Source organism: Aotus nancymaae, unplaced genomic scaffold (genome assembly GCF_030222135.1).
Source record: "Aotus nancymaae isolate 86718 unplaced genomic scaffold, 86718_ANA_hifiasm-v0.15.2.pri h1tg000108l, whole genome shotgun sequence".
In the NCBI taxonomy this organism is placed as follows: domain Eukaryota; kingdom Metazoa; phylum Chordata; class Mammalia; order Primates; family Aotidae; genus Aotus; species Aotus nancymaae.
The window spans coordinates 8,512,365-8,536,268 of NW_026988523.1; the positions used below are offsets into that span (position 1 = coordinate 8,512,365).

Genomic DNA, 23,904 nt, shown 5'->3' on the forward strand with positions numbered 1-23,904 from the left:
AGACAGTCTTGCTCTGTCATTCAGGCTAAAGTGCAGTGGTGCGATCTTGGCTCACTGCAACCTCTGCTTCCCAGGTTCAAGAGAGTCTCATTGCTCAGCCTCCCACGTAGCTGGGACCACAGGTATGTGCCACCACTGTCTAGCTGATTTTTGCAGTTTTAGTAGAGATGGAGTTTCACCATTTTGGCCAGGCTGGTCTCGAACTTCTAACCTCAAGTGATCTATTCACCTTGGCTTCCCAAAGGGCTGGGATTATAGGTGTGAGCCACTGTATCGGACCTCATCATTAATTTTAATAACAACACTTAAACCATTTTTAATTTCCTTTGAGCCTTTGATGGTATCTTAATATACTGTTTCCAAGAACTGAAAGAAAGCTACTCTTTGACAAAAGAGAGAGCAAGCCAAGTATCTGTTACACAAACACATATGGAATAATGCAAACACATATGGAATACTTTGGAAGCATTTCCCCTTAACACCAGCTCTGTATTTAGTTGTCAGATCTTTGTTCATCATTTGAGAAGGAATTAGAAGATAACACTTCCTATTTTCTATCACATACAGTTAGCTCTGGTTTCCAGCCTGAATAAAACCTTAAAAATGCACTAATGTTAGCCACTATTATTTACCCTCTACTTTGTGAATAATCTCTCTAATCCTTCCCAATGCACAATAGATATATGAGCAATTGTGATATTCTCCTAGAGTCAAAGAAGTAGCAAGTACCTCTGTATATCAGATTAAACCACAACTGTCAGTTAATCTAAAATAATCTAAAATAATTAAAATATTTAATCTAACATAATTAAAACAATTTTTAAAAATGTAATTTTTTAAACAAGTCTCAGTTAAATTATGTACATTTTCCCACAATTAAAAAGAAGTTTCAGTTAAGAAACAGTAGGAGAAACATTTAAAAACCCAGTCCTCCTTCACCTAATTTATTTGAAACCCTTACTCTTTTTTTTCTCTGTCTGCTTGGGCTTTCCTTTCCAACACTCAATCCTTGAGAAACCTGAAAAATATACATAATTTGAAAAGAATTGTTTCTGTTGATCAATAGGAAACTGATTTCATTTATTTTATCCATACTTAGTTTATCTCTTTTTGCAGGAAAAAGGTATACTAATGAATTTTTAATGCTTAATGCCAGGCTGGGCAAGGTGGGTCACACCTGTAATCCCAGCACTTTGGGAGGCAGAGGTGGGCAGATCACTTGAGGTCAGGAGTTCATGACAAGACTGGCCAATACAGTGAAACCCCATCTCTACTAAAAATACAAAAGTTAGGTGGGCATGGTGGCACATGCTTGTAGTCCCAGCTACTCAGGAGGCTGAGGCAGGAGAATTGCTTGAACCTGGGAGGCAGAAGTTGCAGTGAGCTGAGATGATGCCACTGCACTACAGCCTGGGTGACAGAGCAAGACTCCTGTCTCAAAAAAAAAAAAAAAAAAAGACTACCACCACAAATTACAAAACAACAACAACAACAAAAAAAACACAACACATCACTAACAGGGGCCCAACACAGTGGCTCACAGCTGTAATCCCAGCACTGTGGGAGGCATAGGCAGGCAGATTGCCTGAGCCAGGGAATTCAGGACCAGCCTGTGTAGCATGCTGAAAATACATCTTTACAAAAAAATATAAATATTAGCCAGGCATTGTGGCACACTCCTGTAGTCCCAGCTACTTGGAAGGCTGAGGGGGAGAATGACTTGAGTCTGGGAGGCAGAGATTGCAGTGAGTCAAGATCCCACCACTGCACTCCAGCCTGAACAAACAGAGTGAGACTCCTGACACACACACACACACACACACACAAAATCACTAATGGCATTACAGGAAACATTTATTTCCAATAACATCTATTTATATATGTTCATGACTTGTTGATTTTAATTTTTCTGATGTTACCCTAATTCTTTTGTGATGTTTTCCAAACTAGACTGACAAAGGTAAAGATATTGTTTAAAACTACATACTCGGCCAGGCACGGTGGCTCATGCCTGTAATTCCAGCACTCTAGGAGGCCGAGGCGGGCAGACCATAAGGTCAGGAGTTTGAGACTGGCCTGGTCAACATGGTGAAACCCCATTGCTACTAAAAATACAAAAATGAGCCAAGCATGGTAGTACACACCTGTAACCTTAGCTACTCAGGAAACTGAGGCAGGAGAATCGCTTGAACTCAGGAGGCAGAGCTGAGATCGTGCCATTGCACTCCAGCCCAGGCAACAGAGCAAGACTCCATCTTAAAACCAAACCAAACCAAACCAAACCAAAAACTTCATACTCATGAACAAGGCCCAGTACATGGTCTATACAAAGATATTAGTGGCTAAAAAAATTACACTGTGAGGCTGGGCAGGGTGGCTCATGCCTGAAATCCCAGCACTTTGGGAGGTAGAGGTGGGTGGATCACCTGAGGTCAGAAGTTCAAGACTAGCCTAGCCAACATGGTAAAACCCCATCTCTACAAAAATACAAAGATTAGCTGGGCATGGTAGCACATGCCTGTAATGCCAGCTACTCAGGTGGCTGAGGCAGGAGAATCACTCTCCCTGGGAGGCAGAGAATGCAGTGAGCCAAGATTGTGCCACTGCACTCCAGCCTGGGAGCCAGAGCAAGACTACATCTCAAAAAAAAAAAAAAAAATTACATTGTGGGCTTTATCACTGGGAAATGTAGGAAAATACGTATCAAATAAAGAATAATTTAAAATTTGGTGATTTACTATTTGAATTCATCTAAAAGTCTCATATACAAGTAATTACTTACAGAACACACAGTATTATCACTATATTACTGTAATGAGATAAGGAATAAACATAAATCACACAATCTAAAGTACTCACAATGCATTATAAAATATTAAATAAGCATAAACTGTGGGCAAAAATTACTAATATCACATTCTGCCTGCTTAGAAATCAGCTGCTTTTTTTAATGGACATGGTCTTGCTCTGTTTCCCAGAATGAACTGCAGTGGCATAATCATAGCTCACTCTAACCTTGAACGCCTGGACCCAAAGGCTCAAGTGGTCCCCGTCTCGGCCTCCCAGTGTTGAGATTACCAGGTGTGAGCCACCATGTCCAACCAGGAATCAGTTTCTATAAAATATGTGCTAATTATTAGGCATATTTATAGCTGTGTTTTCTATTTACTAGGTAACAATTAGAAGGAATGTCTTCCAAATCTCATTGGTTTCTAGAAATATAAAATCCAGCATGCCTACACTAGAAGGAAAAGCATTAAAAAGCACACCTGAAAAGTAGTACAGAATTACTTCCTCTAAATGGCCTAGTTTGCTAAATTTATACAAACTCAGCAGCTGCAAAATCACCTAAACATACTACACATTTATTTTGTGAGAATTAATTTGCTTCAATCTTCATTGATTTGCTTTACATCAATCTCTTTTTGTACACTTCTGCTTTAAAGATTAAATGCAAATAACGGTAAGTAATGAATGACTAATAAATATGAGGCATAATTTTTTAATCATTAAAAAGACATTAAAATAACTTAAAACCCTGTAGGCAGGTAACTATCATAAATAAATCAACTGATTTATCTCAAAAGTCTGCAAAATGGTTGCCTACATTAACAATGATAGGAAAGAACTAAGAAAACCTAACTGGGACCCTTTAACACCACTAGTGCTGCTTTCTTTGAATATCCTCAAACACAAATTCATTATGGGAAACTGTCAAAATCATTTAGAACCAAATCTGATATACTGGGATTAGAATCAATGCTTGATTTTATTGAAAAAGATAAGCAGGAAAAATCATTTTAAGTAAATAATCTATGTCTGATTGAAAAGAACATGGATTTCTCTAGCTGACAGATTCCATCTTCTATATATATACTTGTTAACTTTCATGTTCACATCTTTATTACCTTATAATTTTTGCTTTTCTATTACAGAAAGATCTATAAAATCTCCTAAGATACTGAAATTCGAGTTCTCTTAGCATTTTCACTTTTATTTAATGTATTTTGAGGCAATGTTATTACATACACAAAGCTCAGAAGACATGTTTTCATTCTAATTTATTGCTCTTATATTGGGACTTTTAAAGTCTTTGTATGTAAGATAAAAGGTGAAAGAACAAAATAACAAAATAAAAGTAGAGAGAGAAAAAAATTCACTGTAACAAGCACAAATAAAAGATCTAAGCAAGATAGACTGGGAAGCTTACAACTGGTATGATGCATCGCTTCCCTGGTAGGACCCACAGTGCCCTTGCAACAGGAAGTCAAACTGTAATTGGGGGAAGCTCATATACTAATCTTCTACTTCTTGCAACTCCAAAAGCAACATTTAAGGAAAGCACAGCTCATTCCTAACATCAAATTCATCATCGCAAATGATATTTAAGAAATAAGCAACTTCATGAGTATGATTCTGTATTGCTCTCAGTGGTAAAATAAACAGTATAGCTAAAGAAATAGTGTTATTTTACAGTTTAAAGACAAACATTTAGATGACAGGCTACATTCTAAAAAATGCTTCAATTCTAAATGAAGATGACTGAACTTCGGTCAGTTTTCTAGTAGTAAAGGTTTTTCCTGTATTAAAGGAATGTTTCAGTCAGTGAAAGGTACAATGAAAGGCAATGAATTAAGCACTATCAGCCTCCATGATGCCTTGCTCTGATACTACCTCCTGCTTCAGACTGAGGAAAAATAGCTCATACCTAACCTCAATGTGCCCTCAGCACCCATTTCTACCATCTTCAAGTGTTTACAGCCTATGCAAGATAAAAAGTTAACATTATGTTGCTCAGAGGCCCTTGCAGTTATGCTTCTACATATGAATTAGATTCTATCACTCAGATGCACTTATTTAAGATTTGAAAGGTGAACATTTTATGGTCATTCTCCTTCTGCTTTGGATGTTTCTGTTACAAGCACTATTGCAGAGATGTAGGGGTTTTCTGTTGTACTGTTCCAGTGTCCAGTTGCTAGTTTTGTGGGAGTTGTAATGAAGGATTCCTGATTCCATGATTACAGTAATGGCATCATGTTCTTGATTTCAATAGTGCCACTAGCTAAGAAATAAATAATAGTTCCCTTGGCCTATTTATTCAGTGATGAGCTAAGAGTCATTATAGGAAGCCAACCCTACAGGATCATCCCCCAGATCTTCCAACAATAACAAAAGCAACAGCCTTTTCACCTACATTAACACACTATGAAGAAACTGACAAATCTTCAGCTATACCTACCAAAAAGAAAATAATTATAGTGGAATGAAACTAGGCACATTACTATTGACAATATAGGAATTATAAAGGAATGTTATGAACAACTTTATGCCAATACATTAGAAAACTCAGAAAATCTGAATTCATCTAGAAAAAATAAACAGGCTGGGTGTGGTGACTCACATCTGTAATCCCAGCACTTTGGGAGGCTGAGGTGGGTGGATCACCTAAGGTCAGGAGTTCAAAGCCAGCCTGACCACCATGGTGAAACCCTGTCTCTATTAAAAATACAAAATTAGCTGAGTGTGGTGGTGCATGCCTGTAATCCTAGCTACTTGGGAGGCTGAGTGAGGCAGGAGAATCGTTTGAACCCAGGAGGTGGAGGTTGCAGTGAGCCGAGATTGTGCCACTGCATTCCAGCCTGGGCAACAAGAGTGAAACTCCTCCCCTGCCTCCCCCACCCAAAAAAGAAAAAGTTAACAAATTAAATTGAATCAGGACTTTAAAATCTTCCCAAAAAGAATGATCCAAGCCCAGATAGTTTCTCTGATGAATCCTATCAAATATTTGAAAATTATGTCAATTCTTCACAAACTCATTCAGAATGCAATGGAAGGAACACTTCCCAAATCATTCTATAAACCCAGTAGCTCTTCACTGTTGAAGACAGAAAATATCATCATAACCAAACTACAGGCCGGGCATGGTGGCTCATGCCTGTAATCCAAGCACTTTGGGAGGCTGAGGCAGGCAGATCACTTGAGGTCAGGAGTTCAAGACCAGCCTGGCCAACATGGTGAAACCCTGTCTCTACTAAAAGTACAAAAAATTACCCAGATGTGGTGGCTGGTGCCTGTAGTCACAGCTTCTCAGGAGGCTGAGGCACAAGAATCACTTGAGTCTGGGAGGCAGAGGCTGCAGTGAGCCAAGATCATGCCTTGCTCTCCAGCCTGGGCGAAAGAGTGAGACTCTGTCTCTAAATAAATATACAAAACTACAGATAACTATCCATCACTAACACAGACACAAAAGTACTTAATATTTTAGCAAACTGAATCCAGTAACATATAAAAAAGGGTTTATATGAAGGCCAAAATGAATTTTTCCTATGAACAAAAGGCTGGTTTAATATTATTATAATATTACTATCCCACATTACTACGGTATAAAACATAAACCTCTTGAGGCAGTAAAACGCATTTTACAAAATCTAAAGCTTATTCACAACAAAAACTCTTAGCAAACTAGAAACAGATAAAAAATTACTCAAACTGATAAAAGGTAGCTACAAAAAACCTCACAGCCAACACCATACTTACTTATGAAAGAATAAATGTTCTTCACCTATGATAAGAAGTTATTTTTACCACTTCTATTTAACATTGTACTAGATCTTCTAGCTAATACAATATAGCAAAATGGCATTCATAAATTGTTCAACTGCAGATGATTCTACATGCAGAAAACCCCAAGAAATCCACAATAAGAAATAAAGAGAAGCAGTATCAGAGATATAAGATCGATATAAAAATAAATTGTATTTCTGTACACTGTTAACAAAATAAAAAAATAAAATTTAAAAGCAATTCCATTTACAATACAAGTAAAAGTAACAAAATAAGGACAAATTTAACAAAAGAAGTTCAAGACTTGTACACTGAAAATTACAAAACTATTGATGTTAAAAACGGCAAAGATAGTTACAAAAAGATAAAACAAGTAATAGGCTAACTTAATATATGGATTTAAAATTACCAATTAAATACAGTAGTTTATCAAAATAATTCTACATTATGCCAAAGCAAGGTTAATTCAAGAAAAATACAATTCAGTGTCAGAAAAGGCATAAGCATCAATTGGTGCTAAAAGGCATTTGATAAAATACTGTTTCACTTCTAATTAAGAAACAGTAAAGTAAAACAATTTGAATATAATAAAATATTTTTAAAAAGCCAATATTCTAAACAGAAAAACACCAGAGCTCATTCAACTCAATGAAAATAGATGGGGGAGGACATTATCACTAGTAAACTCTGCCTTGGAGGTAGAGAATGTGACATAAATCATTGGAAAAGAAGAAATGCAACTATCACTTTAGGCAGATATCAAGTATAAATAGATATCCCAAACACTACTAAAAAGGTACTAGACTTAATGAGAAAAATTTGTAAAGTACCTAGATATAAGACAAATATTCATATATGAGTGAGTTTTGTCTACACTTAGCAAAAAATACCTGCAAAAAGGGAATGGAAAGTAAAATTTTATTAAAAACAAAAAACAAAACAAAAATGGTAACATACCTAGGAAAAAACTGATCAGAAAAGTCCAGAACCTAAAGTAAGTAAATTATAAAATCTCACTGAAAGACAGAAAACAACCCAAACAATGACAAGGGTGCAGTGGCTTACACTTATAATCCCAGAACTTTGGGAAACTGAGGTAGGCAGATTGCTTGAGCCCAGGAGTTTGAGACCAGCCTGAGCAACACAGCAAAACCCTACCTCTATAAAAAATACAAAAATTAGCCAGGTGTGGTGGTGTGTGCCTGTAGTCCCAGCTACTCAGGAAGCTGAGGCTGGAGGATCACTTGAGCCAGGGAGGTCCAGGCTGCAGTGAGCTGTGTTCATTCCACTGTACTCAACCTGCGTGACCCTGTCTCAAAAAAAAGGAAGAAAACCCAAACAAATAAAAAAACACCCCATGTAACTGTAGACAAACATACGATCACAATAATGCCAATGCTTCTAAAATCAGCAAATAAATACAAGCAAGTCTGACAAAAATACCAAAAGAATTTTTCTAGGATTGGAAAAATATAAATCTTAAAGCTTACACTGAAAATTAAATGAGAAAACTAAGTAAGAAATGTATGAAAATGTATAATAATGGGGAAAACTGCCTAGCAGACTGTGGAATCATTTTTAAAGTAGGTTCTCATTTCCCAGGAAGGAGAAAATTTGATAATATTCATATCTGACATTGGTACGAATTAATTAAATATTGATAAAATATTATATACGAAAATGAGGGCCAGTGTTTATAAAGCAGAACATAATAAACTAAGGGTATATATTTTAATTGAATATATGATAAAATATTAATAAAAATAGCAATTATAAAAACTTTACACAAAGAATCTTTTCTTCCATAATCCTCACAACAGCCCCAAAAAAACTCTATCTTTATTTTAAAGTTAAAGAACTTGGGAGAGAGTTAAAGAACTTGCTCAAGGTCACATTTCTAATTCGTGACAAAGTAGTAAGTATTCAAATAAGACAGAAGTAGGTTCAAATGAAAACAGCATGTAATAGTTAAAAATGAATTTTATATGCTAATTAAGAGAATTTTTACCCACATGTCCTCCTTAAATTGAACTATGAAATTATGTCAGTAGCCCAGTGACACACTGAGTTGAATAAAAGGAAAAAGTATAGTGACAAGGTTTAAATTATGCATTTCCTGGCCAGGTGCAGTGGCTCACGCTTGTAATCCCAGTATTTTGGAAGGCCAAGGCAGGTAGATTATGAGGTCAGGAGTTTGACACCAGCCTGTCCAATATGGTGAAACCCTGTTTCTACTAAAAAACATAAAAATTAGCCATGTGTGGTGGCGCACGCCTGTACTAGCTACTCAGGAGGCTGAGACAGAAGAATCACTTGAACCTGGGAAGTAGAGGTTGCACTGAGCCAAGATCGTGCCACTGCACACTCCAGCCTGGGCGACAGTAAGACTTCGTCTCAAAAAACTAAAAATTATGCATTTCTTTTTTTTGTTTTTCCTGGGATGGAGTCTTGCTATGTCTCCCAGGCTGGAGTGCAGAGGTGAGATCTTGGCCTCCCTGGTTCGACCAATTCTGCTGTCTCAGACTCCTGAGTAGCTGGGATTACAGGCATGAACCACCACGCCCAGCTAATTTTTGTATTTTTAGTAGAGACAGGGTTTTACCACGTTGGTCAGCCTGGTCTCAAACTCCTAACCTCATGATCCACCTGCCTTGGTCCCCCAAGTGCTGTAATTACAAGTGTGAGCCACTGCACCTGGCCTCATTTCCTTTTTAAAAGTTGCTATTGTCCCCATCATATGGTGCTAGCTTGTACTTTTTTTGTAAAAACCTAATATTATTAAAAAAAAATAAGATGTCACCATTCAGAAGCCAAATTACAAGTATTTACTATTTTATACTATTTTAGTAAATATTCAAGGAAGAAAAATACAGAAGATTAAAAAATTAAGGTAGGGTGACCATATGATTTATATTCCAGCTCATGACACTTTTGTGAATGAAAGAGGGCACTAATAGTAATTACAATGGTACAAATGGTGTAAACTAAAACTGTCCCAGACAAATACAGACATATGGTCACCCTAGTCAAGAAAAATAATTTACCAAATGATTATTTGGTATGATAATAATAGCAAACATTTCTTTGAATACTTACTATGTTAGCATGAACTCCATGATACAAGGCTGTCTTATTCACTGTCCCTAGATGAGTGCTTTGTGCATAGCAGGCAATCAATAAACAATTGTCGAAAGAATAATTTGCCTTAAAAAAAGTGTTCCTGTGTCTATACAATATAGCTTAATAATAGCTTGTTTGTTATTACAACCTTAAGTTTGTGAATAAGTAATAAGCATTAATTCATGCACATAAATATGAAGAAAAACAACAAAAATTAACAAATTCATATCTATGTATTAAAGATAGGTGTCAGAATAGTGCAATTAAAGTATAGCACTAAATGAGTAATAATGGCATACTGTATATTTCTAATTTAGAGCCTAATTAAAAAAACAACATTTAAACCTACAAAAGAGTTGTTTTAAAATGCTCTCCTATCCTTACCATGATATTCAACCAACATCAAAGGAAGACAAATCTGCTTTCATTTCTTACCTGCACAGCCGAAAGCCAAATGGTATCTGGAAGAGGGGCTGAATTTAACACAGCACACATTAGCCTTTGCCTCAATGCTTGCCACTGAGTTGTCTAGATTGGTGGACCATAGCTTCACTAAGGACAAAGGACAATAAAAACAAAAGGAGAAACAAGTAATACATTAGTAAATGCCTCTGTAACTTGGAAAGTTTGCTTATTGCTCCAGAAATCTTTGTATGCCAAAACATTTTGTTTTAGTAGGACTAAAAATGTTAAAGCTGTATGTATTTGTCAATTCTCACACTACTAATAAAAACATGCCTGAAACTAAGTAATTTATAAAGAAAACAGGTTTAACTGACTCACAGTTCCACATGGCTGGGGAGGACTCAACAATGGCAGATGGCAAATGAGGAGCAAAGTCACCTCTTACATGGTGGCAGGCAAGAGGGCTTGTGCAGGGGAACTCCCATTTATAAAACCATGAGATCTCACAAGACTTATTCACTACCACAAAAAAAGTACGGGGGAAACTGCTCCACCATGATTCAATTAACTCCACCTGGCCCTGTCCTTGACACATGGGGATTATTACAATTCAAGGTGAGATCTGGGTGGGGACACAGCCAAACCGTATCACCGAACGACTGAGTAACAGAATAACATTAAAACCAAGAGAGCTTAGTTTCAATGTCAAAAATGAATATAGATAAAAAGGTTGGACATGTTGGCTCATGCCTGTAATCACAGCACTTTGGAAGGCTGAGGCAGTAATCACTTGAGCTCAGGAGTTAAGAGACCAGCCTGGGCAACATAGTGAAACCCTGTCTCCATTAAAAATAAAAAAGTTATCTGGGCATGGTGGCCCAGGACTGTAGTGCCAGCTACTCGGGAGGTTGAGGTGGAATAATTACTTGAGCCCAGGAGGCAGAGGTTGCAGTGAGCTGAGATCATGCCATCAAAAAAAAAAAAAAAAGGAAAGAAAAAGAAAAATCCATAACAATAAACTTAAACTGAGAGGTAACACAGACCCACTACTAAGACATAAAAGACAGGAACAAAAAAAGTAATCTGGATCTAGGTGGGTGTGTGTGTGTGTGTGTGTGTGTGTGTGTGTGTGTGTATTTTTGAGACAGGGTCTCACTCTGTCACCCAGGCTGGAGTGCAGTGGCACAATTATGGCTCACTTCAGGCAGCCTCTACCTCCCAGGCTCAGGTGACTCTCCCCACTCAGCCTCCTGGGTAGTATGTGTGCGTCACCATGCCTCGCTATTTTTTTTTTCTATTTTTTTATAAAGATAGGGTTTTGTTGCATTGCCGAGATTAGCCTCAAACTCCTAGGCTTAAGCAATTCACCCACCTCAGAGTCCCAAAATGTTGGGATTACACGTGTGCCACTGGGCCCAGCCAATTATTCCTTAAATAGTGTGTGTATGAGTGTATACTGATACGCATCATATATATGAAAATGTACATGAACATCTTTAAAGCACTTGGAAGCTGTTCTTAAAATCTTTCAATTAAGAATTTTGTAATTTTAAATTTTTATGTAGTAATTCAATTATACAACTTAAATATATCTAAAGTAATATATTCTAGAATTATTTAGCTAAATTTCAAAATTTTGGTTTTGTATTTCATAGGTATCTAATCCGGCGATACATATTAAAATTTGTAATGATTAGAGAGAGCAAAGTTGACTAAGCAAAATAGGTCTGCTTTGAAAGCAGAAGCAGAAAATGAGTTGCCATTTTACAAAGGTATCAGAGCAACTATCATACCATTTTAAACAATAAATATGTCTTATCAGACAACAGAATACACCCATAAAATAGATTTTCAGTATATAAGTTGCCATCCTGGATGCACCTTACAATAAATTAATGAACATTAACAACAACAACAAAATCTTCCTATCTGTCTTTCTATTTGTCCCAATGTCCCATCCAGGACAATATCCAGATAGGGTCCAGGTACCGGTATTTTTTTAAGAAGCTCTCCAGGTGATTTTAATGTGCATTTGGGGTTGAAAACCAGTACTGGGAATAGAAGCATAGTAAAAATCTTAGAATCTTTTTAGAAATATTGATATAGTAACCTGTATGCAGGAGTGAATAAAGTAAGTAAAACTGGTTCCAACAAATATCACATCTATAAAATGGGATTTCATAAGAATTTATTTCAATATGTGAAATCTCCAAGCAGAAATTTATCAAAAAATGTTGCTAATTTACAATCTGATAAATTAGTCTTCCCACAGTAAACTAAGATGCTCACTATTAAAATAAGAATCATTTTTATTAGTAGGTTTTTTTTTTTTTTGGAGACAAAGTCTTACTTTGTCACTCAGCCTGAAGAGCACTGGCATGATCACAGCTCACTGCAGCCTTGGACTCCTAGATTCAAGTGATCCTCCCACTTCAGCCTCTCAAATAACTGGACTACAGGTGCACACCACCATGCCTGGCTAATTTATTATTATTTTTTTAATGTAGAGATGGAGTAAAATTTTTAAATAGCATTATTTGATTTGTTCCATATTATTTTCCAATAAGAATGATGTACTATTTCGACCAAAATACAATCATTTGGTCAATCATGACATACAATTCTAAGATGAGATGGCTACCTGAAATTAAAAGTCAACATTCTAAACATAGCACTTAAAGATTAGATTATTAAGTGGACTTTGACTGAATTATACTCTAACAGCCCAGGCCCAAAGGTAATTCACAACAGATAAATATGACGCACTTACTGTGCCTATAATCCCACTTAAAATCACTAAAAACCTTTACAAACAAGCATTGTGTATCAGCAGTGTTTCATGTTAGTTAAATATAAGTGAGCAACAACAACAACAAAAAGGACCAGTACTGACAGAATGATAGTTAAGTTAGAAGTGTGGCAGGTCTGTTCTAATTTTATGGCAGTTTTCTCAATGCAGTAATCATTATTTAGATAAGTCATAACATCAACTACGATGATCATAATTTTCAATATAATATGTGGGGTTCGCTCCCATGTGAGGCCCCTCGGAATTGGGCCTCGCCATATGGTGAGCTTGAGCCCGGACACAGTTTCTCATTGGAGGCAGTCGAGATCGGGGAAAGTTAAACTGAGATCAAAGGATATCTAAAAGCAACTTTGCTAGACGATAAGGTGATACCTATGTGGTCTGAGAAGACATTGTGTTTATTTTCTGTTTCTGCTTTTTATCACTTTGTCTACCCATTTGCTGGGTCCTGTGCTTGTTCTTGTGACTGCTGTTTGCACAGTTAACAGGCTTACTGCCTCTCTGGTGCCCTGCATAGATAGTTAACTTTTTAACTTTAGCTTTCCCCAACCTGATAATGAGACCTGTCTGGATGACTTGATTGTATCGGATTATGTACCTGATTTTACTATTGTGTTATCTGCTGCCTAAGCTTGTATCCCAGGACTTTCTGTTCCCTTTGATGTATGAGATATTGGTGTCTGTTCCTGCAAATCAAGTAGGACAAAGATATATATACTAACTGTGTGCAAAAATAAATTTGTCACTTAAGCAAAAGCTTACTTGACCCTCCGGACCTCTCTATGCTTTCTCTCTTTTCTTCCAGCGCACTCCCCTATTCAGGTTGGAACCCTCTTGCTGGCCAAGAGTCCCCGGCAGACGTGCCGGCCGACCGGGAGCCCAGAATAATATTAGAATTCAATATAACTGTCTGAGCTATAAGGGTAACTAAGATTAAAAAATACTGTAAAGATATCTACACTAAACTGATGCAGCATAGAAAAGTTGTGTAGAGATTACAATAATTTCAGAGCAGTTATTAAACAAAACAGGTGTTAAAGATGTTCCTCAAAAAGACATGTTTAAGTCCTAACCCCAGGTACTTGTGAATATCACTTTATTTGGAATTTAATTTGCAATTAAATTTATTTAATTTGATTACATCTATGTAATCAAATTAAAATTAGGTCAGACTAGATTATCGTGGGTCCTAAATCTGATGACTGGTGTCTTTATAAGAAGAGTGAAGATTTAGACACAAAGACACAGTGAGAAGAAGGCCAGGTGTGGAGAGAGCCAAGACTGGAAGGATATAGCTACAAGCCAAAAAAATGATAAGAATGACTGTCAATGACCAGAAATTAGGAAGGAGACAAGAAATAATTCTTCTCCAGAGCCCTGCCAACAATCTGATTTTGGGCTTCTGGTCTCTAGTACTATAAGAAAACAAATTTTGTCTTAAGGCAGCCTGCCTGTGGTATGCTTTCTTATAATAGCCCTAGAAAACTAATACAACAAATATGGTGAAATAATATTAAAATCAATTAAAATCTATTTAATATCCTAAGATGGCATCACAGATCAAAAGATAAAATAGTATAATCTTTTATAGGAAGAAATCAACAAGTGTGAGAAGAAACTATCTAAGCCAAATATAAATGAGGTGACCTCAAAATTTCATAACCAAAGTATATAAATTAATATGAACACCTTTGTTGTTACTTTTTCCTTACAAGGATGGTAGTAAGAATTTCATTTAACTTCAAAAATTTAAATATCAGAATTTATTGATGAAAATTCCTTTGAAAGAAAAAGTAAATTTAAAAGAAAATATCATCCTCTAGGTGAAGAGCTAAGACAATTAAATCAAATAAAACACACTGTATTTATTTACATATGGCCTCCTTTGGCTCTCAGTAAATAATCAAAAGAGTGACCATTAGGAAAATCATATCCTAACTAGGAGGTTAAAATAAAGAAACATACTCTACCTAGTTAGCCATAAATTTGTTACATAACACTAAGTGTTTTATACAAGTTTTATTTCCTTAATGTTAATGGGTAAAGAAAAGCGTCTTGTCTTTTAAGTGTCACCTAATTCTTCGGTTCAATTTTGAAGTAGCGAATCATAAAAAATTCAACTACACTACAGAATAAAGTTTATCATCTAATAATCTGCAAATTTTGAGTGAATTATTCTCCAAAGTATTTTGCTAAAATTGTTTCCAAAAATAGAGAACACATTGCTTATCTACAATAACATCAGAATCAGTTCCAATGTGCAATATTTATGTTTCTGAGTTTCTCTGATGGGCCTACTGTGTGTCTATTTGCACCAAAGTATCCTATGAAAGAATTCATTACCAAAGGAAAAGAAAACAGGAACAGAAGAATGACACAGTAAAACAGCCCAAAGCTTTAATGAGGATGAGCAAATATGAGTAAGTTTCATATGTAATTCTTCTAGATCCACCATAAAACTGAGGGCAATGTGTATTGTTTTATACCTCTGTAAAAAGTATGAAAGATTAAATACAAAGATGTCACTTTAATACTGTTTACCAAACATAAATAAGCTTGACTCTTAAACTCTGTCAAAGGGAAACAACAGGCCTTATATTAATAGCTAGACATTGTCATAGAGCAAACTGCCCTTAAACTTAGCTATTTAAAACAGCAAAACTTGCTATCTCACACAGTTTTGGAGGCCAAGAATCTCAGAGCAGGTAAGCTGGGTAGTTTTGGCTCAGTCTCAACAGACTGCAGTTGAGCTGTCTGCTAGGACTCTGAACTATTAAATTACCATTTCCAAGCTCACTCAACACAACTTTTGGCATAAGGCTTCAGTTCCCCACCATGTAGGCTTGTGACAATGCAGATGGTTTCTCCCAAACCAAGTGACTGCAAAGTGAGAAAATGATGAAGATAGAGGCTACAGTGTCTTTTATAACCTAATTTTAGAAGAGACATCCACTGGTTAGATAGATGAAGCCTGGAATAAGGTAGGTGAAGGGGAACTACACAATCATAGGAATACCAGGAGACAGAGATCCCTGGAGGCCATCATGGATGCTGATCAACATAAGTCTTGAACATTTCATTTAAATTCAGGAGATAATATACTTAAGTAAAGTTTTAACTTATAGGAAAGGTAACTACCTCTTAATTTACAAATTATAACTGCTATCATAATGCTATTTATTAATTTACAGTTACTTAATCTGCTGATGAAAAAGTAGAAGCATTAGAATCAAATTTATTTCTAAAATCTACTAAGACTTCAAAGTTGTCACTTGTGCATTAACTTATACAACTAAGAAAAATTGGAATGCAGGGCCAGGTGCGGTGGCTCACGCCTATAATCCCAGTACTTTGGGAGGCCAAGATGGGTGGATCACTTGAGGTCAGGAGTTTGAGACTAGCCTGACCAACATGGTGAAACCCCATTTCTATTAAAAAAATACAAAATTAGCCGGCTGTGGTGGGGCATGCCTGTAACCCCAGCTACTTGGGAGGCTGAGGCAGGAGAATTCCTTGAACCCAGGTGGTGGAGGCTGCAGTGAGCCAAGACCGTACAACTGTACTCCAGTCTAGGCAATAAGAGCAAAACTCTGTCTCCAAATAAATAAATAAAATAAAAAAAGAAAATCTGGGATGAAGAAGAACCTGTAACTTCTGCTATCATTCAGTCTAAATTCTTCAAACTCACATTTGAAGAAAAATACCTTTAAAGAATGTCTTTAATTCAAAAGCAAGATCATTTATTGCAAATAATTCTCAGGTTACATATTTTAAAAGGAAATATTTCTATAGAAGAATATTTAAAATGACTCATAAAATTCCCTTCTGATTAGCTGCTACATACTGATGGTTCTTTAACATGTAATTATGTGCATATATACTTGGAACTAAATTATTTTTAAAATATACTACATATGTAGGAAAAATATCATTTATATGAACTGTTTTTCACGTAAGCAATGAAAAAATAGCTGCTTAAAAAATTGCTGTTAAAAATTTACTAAACACAAAATATATAAAATAGGCAAAATATGTGTATAAAAGTGACTTAAAATATTCTCTAAATGTAAAGCTAGCAGACTGACAATATTTTATAAGATCACCAGACAAGAAAAATAAATACATTTAAATAACACTAAATAAGACTCTTGAGATGGCTTAAAAGCATTTGAGACTCTTACTGCCAAGCTAAGAGAATATGCCAATCTCTGTCACTGTGAGTTTACTCTGGACAATATCAAAAAAACAAAAGCAACTATCTGAAGAAACTGAAAAAGTAAGCAAAAACAGTCATTTCCAGGAGAGCATTCTAAACTTAAATGAAATTCAGGGGATGAAGAGTACCATTTTTCCCCCCATCTCTTCTCCCCTGGCAAGCTAAAGTCAGCACCTCAAGCAGCAAACACTAAAGAAAATCTCTGTGTTTAAATGGCTTCTGCAAACCAGGGGATTGGGAGTAATTTTTTAATTTCTGACTTATCCTTTTTCTCCTCCAACTTTTCCCCATGGGTGGTGGGCTTCAATCACAGAGCTACAGCAGTATGAGAAGCTAATACTCAAAGTAAAACTATGTGTATATAAAAAGGAGCATCTGTGATATAGAGTATGAAAAAGGAGAATCTCCATTATATCTTTCTTATCTATTCTCTTGCTTCTTTGCCCTTGTGGCAGGCCCCACTCACAGAATTCAGCAGTAGACTGGGCACCAGTCTCCTAAAATAAAACAACTCAACTTTATTGACAAAGGAGTCAGTAAAAGGGAGCCCTGGGAGATAAAGAGTCAAGGAGAAACCTGGAAAGAAAGTACTGGAGAAGGAGATTCTACAGTTCTAAGCATTCCCTGGCATAGTCACTTCTGAGCTGTATATGTGCAAGATGGGCATAAAGCAGAGTAGCAAATGTTTTGTGCACTAAACTACAGTTGAAAAGACCACCCAAGTCTTAAACTAAGCTCTAACTGGCATGTGCATTAAGCAGACTCAAAGTACCACAGCAAAGACTCTGAGAACTGAACTGATTGTTTTTTTTGACAAGGCAACAATCACCCAGGGAAGGCAAGACAGAACTTACAGTCTAAATCTAAGTCAACTGATTACCTATAAGAAACAAACAAACAAAAAACCCAACAGTTTCCACACAATTTAAACAGGACCCAACATCTTACAATATTCAAAATGGCTAAGAGACAACCCCAAAATTATTCAACATACAAAAACCCAGAAAAATGTGAAGAATTTTCAAAGGAAAATACAATTAACAAAGGTCAGTCCTAAGGTTTAAATGAAACAGATTTTAAAGAAACTATTCTAATTATACCTGATGGGGTAATAATAACACACTTAAAATTAATGGAAAGATAGAATTACTCAGAATATATAGAAGCTATTTTTAAAAAAATCAAATGAACATTTTTGCAAAATGGAGATGACAGATAAAGGAATCATGAGCTAGAAGATAGAAAAATAGAAATTACCCAATCTGAAGAGAAAAAAATACTTACAAGAAAAAGAGTCTGAGGCCTGTGAGACAAAACAAAAATGTCTAACACATTAATGTAATTAAAATCCCAAAGGAGAGGACAAAGAGATTACTATTAATCATTTGATGAGTATGTGACAAAGTAGTTTTCAGAGAAATACTGACAGGGATAGTGATATTATATATTAACAAATGATTCATTCTACCAAGAAGACATAACAATCTCAAATATATTCATGCTCTTAATAAATATATCAGGTATACACACACACACACACACAAAAACAGGTAACTAAACAGAGAAGTAAAATCAGACTGTAACATTTCTGTCTCATAATAAAACAAGGAGACCACAAAAAAAAAACTAGCCAAGGATACAAAAAATCAGAAATATACTAGCAACAACTTTGATCTGACACTTAAAGAACTCACCAAACAGCATTTATAGTACAGTTTCTTTTCAATGCATTTGAAACATTTATCAAGGTAGTTCATATTCTGGACCATAAAACAAATAACAAAAAAAAATTAAAACCATGTAAAATATGTCCTTTCATTATAAAAGGATTAAGTTATAAATCAGCAACAGAATGCTTTCTGAAACTTTTAAAAAAATTTTAAAATACTTTAAATAATCCATAGATGGACAAGAGAATAACAAGGGAAACCAAATAGAATTTTAAACTGAATGGAAAAGCAAATATAATAATCATAAAAATAATATAATAGCAAATATAATGGCAAAGAGTAAAGAAAATTTGTTTTCAAATTTGTTTCAAAATTTGCTAAAGCAGTGCTTAACGGGAAATGTATAATAAAAAATGTTAGATTAAAAAAGATGGAAGTATCAATTCAATGACATAAACTTCAATCTTCAAAAAACTAGAAAGGGGAAGAAATTAAACCCAAAGCAAGAAAAATAAACGATTAAAAGGCAAAAATCAATGAAATCAAAAATAGAAAAATACAGAAAAATCAACAAAACCAAAAGCTGAGCATTTGAAAAGATTCAGAACCTAATGCCAGGCTGATCTAAATTAACAAACAGTAAATAAACAAGAGGACAACAAATACCAATTATCAGGAATAAAAAACAGAACCTGACTGTATCACAGCTTCTCAGAGGTAATGAAAAAAAAAAAGCACGGCTACAAATCCTAGAGATATGAGTATATTACAAATATAGACAGTTCCCAATTTAAATAGTTCAACTTATGATTTTTTTTGACTTTACAATGGTAAAAATGCAATGTGCATTCAGTAGAAACCATACTTCAAATTTTGAGTTTTGATACTTCACCACGCTACTGATGTGTGGTATGATACTCTTATATATATTATTCAACACTTTATTGTAAAATAGTGTTTGCCTTAGATTATTTTGCTTAATTGTAGGCCAATGTAAATATTCTGAGCACATTTAAGGTAGGTTAGGCTAAGCTATGATGTTCAGAAGGTTAGGAGTATTAAACGCATTTTCAATTTATAATGGATTTATTGGGACCATAATCCCATTGTAAGTGGAAGAGAATTTTATGTACTTTGATGCCCATAAATTTTATAACAAATGAAATGGATCAATACCGTGAAAGAAATGAACTGTCAAATTTCACTCATGAAGAGACAGATAAGTTTATTAGTCCTAAGTCTACTAAAGAAATTAAATTCTTAGTTGAAACCTTCGAACAAAGAAAACTACAGATCCAGAAAGCTTCACTGACAAATTCTACAAAACATTCAAGAACAAAAGAATAATAATTCTAAACAATCACGTCTAAGAAAAAGAACACACAAGCACATAGAAGAGGAAAATCATTTTATGAAGCCAGCATTATCCTGGTATCAAAGTCACAAAAAATTACAAAAACAGAAAAATAAAGACCAATAACCCTTAAGAACACAGATGCAAAAAACTTCACCCTCTGAGAAAAAAAGAACAACTCAAATCAAACCCAGAAATACAGAAAAAGAATAATACAACACGTTTATCCTGGGAATGTATTGCTAATTCAAGTTTTAAAAGTCAATGACTATAACTCATGATATTAATAAAGAAAAAAAGAAAAACTACATGATGATAGGTGCATAAAAAGCATTTAACAAAATTCAACATCCAACGTGATAAAAATTATCAGCAAAGGAGGGAATGAAAGAGAACTTCTTTAACTTGATACAGGTGCCTACTAAAAGCCTCATTTAGTCATTATATCAATGGTGAAAAACTGCAAGATATCCCCCTAAGATCAGGAACAAAGCAAGAAAGGTTCACTGTTGTCATTCCTATTTACCATTATACTGAAGTCCTTGCCAGCACAAATAAGCAAGATGGGAAGCGGGAAGAAAGGCATACAGTTGAAAATGAAAAAGTATTAATGTCTCTATTTGCAGATGACATAATTGGCTATGGAGAAAATCCCAAGGAATCTGCAAAAGTAATCTACATCTACAGTGACTTTAGCAAGTACACTGGTACAATGTTTATATTTTAAAAATCAATTGCATTTCTATAAACTAGTAGGAAACTATAAACTATAAACTACAAGGAATCTGCAAAAGTAATCTACATCTACAGTGACTTTAGCAAGTACACTGGTACAATGTTTATATTTTAAAAATCAATTCCATTTCTATAAACTAGTAGGAATGAGTTCTTTTTTTTTAAAAAAATACCATTTTCAACAGCACCAAAAAACAAAAACAACAACAAAAGCTGGCAACACTTGCATGCTGAAAATGACAAAACTATAAAAAAAGAAATCATAAAAGGCCTACATATTGAGAGATAAACCATATTCATGGAATAATGGAATAGAAGACTCAGTATATTAAGACATTAATTTTTCCCAAATTGATCTACAGATTCAATACAATGGCAATCAAAATCCCAGCAGAGTTTTATGTAGGTACTAGCAACTTGATTCTAAAATGTATATGAAAAGGCAAAGGAAACAGAAGAGTTAAACATCATTTTCAAAAACAAGGATGAAGGACTTACACTACTTATTTCAAGACTACAAAGCTACAAATCAAGACAACACGGTACAAGTTAGAGAAGAGATATGACTGGGCGTGGTGGCTCATGCCTGTAATCCTAGCACTTTGGGAGGTTGAGGAGGGTGGATCACGAGGTCAGGAGTTTGAGAACAGCCTGACCAACATGGTGAAACCCCGTCTCTTCTAAAAATACAAAAATTAGCCGGGTGTGGTGGCATGCGCCTGTAATCCCAAGTACTCAGGAGGCTGAGGCAGGAGAATCACTTGAACCCAGGAAGTGGAGGTTGTAGTGAGCCGAGATGAGGCCATTGCACTCCAGCCTGGGAATCAAGAGCTAGACTCTGTCTCAAAAAAAACAAAGAGCAGAGCAGAGCAGAGCTACACAGATCAATGTAGGGTCTAAAAACAGGACATATACATCCCTTTATCAGAAATGGACAGATCCAACAATCAGAAAATCAGTTATGGGAACAGCTAAACTCAATGGTACCATCAAACAACTGGATATAATTGACATCTACAGATTATTTTTATTCAGTAACAGTAGAATACTCATTATTCTCAGGCTCACATGGAACCATTACAAACCACATTCTGGGTCATAAAACATATCTTAACAAATTTAAAAGACTGGAGATCATACATTGTATCTGTTAGATCACAGTGGACTTAAACTAAAAATCAGTAATAGAAAAACAGTTGAAAAAAATCCCAAAATTCTAAGTAACGCATAGATCAAAAAAGGAATCTCAGGGGAAATTTAAAATATTGTGAGCTAAGTGAAAATAAAAGTGCAATTTATCAAAATGTGGGGGATGAATCAAAGCACTACATAAAGGGAAATTCATAGTACTGAATGTATATATTAGAATATCTAAAATCAATAATATAAGCTTCCACTTTAGAAAACTAGAAGAATAAGAGCAAGTTAAATTCAAGTAAGCAGAAAAAAAAACTAGAGCATAAAACGATGAATGAAAACAGGAAACCGTATGAGAAACAATGAAACAAAAGTTGTTCGAAAAGATCAGTAACATCAGTAAGCCTCAATTCAATCCTTATCAAAACCTCAAAGAATGTTTTACAGGAGCAGAAAAAACAATCTATCTTAAAATTCATATAGAATCTCAAGAGATCCCAAATACCTGAAACAATCTTGAAAAAGAACAAAGATGGAGGACTTAAAATTCCTGATTTCAAAACAGCCTTACAGTGTGGTACTGACATATAAACCAAAAGAAGAGCACAGAAAGACTAAAGATAAACTCTTGCATATATGGTCAAATGATTTTTGACAAGGATGCCAGACCATTCAATAGGGAAAAAACAGTCTTTTCAACAAGTGATATTAGAAAAACTAAATATCCATAGGTAAAAGAATAAAGGTGGATCCTTAACATATTACAAAAACTAACTCAAAATGGATCAAAGACATAAATATAGGACCTAAAACTATAAAAACTCTTAAAAAAAAAACATTAAAAAATTAAAAACTCTTAGAAGAAACCTTAGGGGAAAACCTTCATGACACTGGATTTGGCAATGATTTCTTGGATATGACACCAAAGGCACAGACAACACAAGAAAAAATAAACTGACAAACTGGACTTCTTCAAAATGAAAAAAAAATTGTACATCAAAGAACACTATAAAAAATTAAAATAAATAAATCTATTGTAACATGTTGCTCTAATTTAGAAATTTAAGAACAATTTTTATTTGTTGCTCTTTCTTCTCTCTTTTCCTCTCTCCTCTTTTTCTCACCTCCCTTCCTCCCTCTCTCTCCCTCTCTGCTCCACCTCCTCCCTCCCTCTCTCTTTCTTTTTTGAGATGGGGTCTTGCTGTCATCCATGGTGGAGTACAGTGTGGCACAATCATCACTGTAACCTTGAATTCCTGGGCTCAAGAGATCCTGCCCCAGTCTCTCCAGCAGCTGGGACTATATGTACAACACCACGTCCAGGTAATTTTTTAAATTATTTGTAGAGACAGGGTCTCGTGCAGGCTGATCTCAAACTTCTGACCTCAAATCACCCTTCTGCCTCAGCCTCCAAAATTGCTGGGATTACAGGTGTGAGTCACCATGCCCAGCTGACAATTTCTTAAAACAACAAAAAAAGGTATTCCATTCTAAATCTAGTATGGGTAAACAACTTGCTACTCTATGACCCAAAACTTTTTAGGGGCAGTCCAATCATGTTTGTTTCCTTTTTTACAGAATAGAGCATGGTCTATTATTTCATTTATTTTATGTATTAAAAAGGCCAAAGGGAAAGGTATAACATGAAGCAAAATAAAGCTTCCAATACTAGAGCTATCCTTGCCTATCAATAGTCTGAAGGTTACATGCAGAAAAGAAAAAAAATGCAAATAAATTAAGAGTAGTAACTCTAAAATAAAATAAATCTGTTAACATAGTTTTGTACATGTAATGATGAGAAAAACCAGACCAAACAGCACACTAAGGAAAAACAGAAAAGTGAATAGTAAAGATGGATATACAAGAAAGAGAAAAGAAAGGTCAATTAAATTGG

At 35.2% G+C, this 23,904-nt stretch overlaps 1 protein-coding gene across 5 annotated transcripts in view; it reads right to left on the reverse strand.

Moving 5' to 3' along the window:
- The window catches only part of COP1 (COP1 E3 ubiquitin ligase), a 235,552-nt gene that overhangs the window by 67,020 nt on the left and 144,628 nt on the right, over positions 1-23,904 (reverse strand). For all 5 annotated transcript variants that reach the window (XM_012444565.3, XM_012444561.3, XM_064370558.1 and 2 more), the window contains one exon: positions 10,120-10,236. In XM_012444565.3, the coding sequence (XP_012299988.1) occupies positions 10,120-10,236 (117 nt within the window). The remainder of the gene's footprint in view (positions 1-10,119; positions 10,237-23,904) is intronic.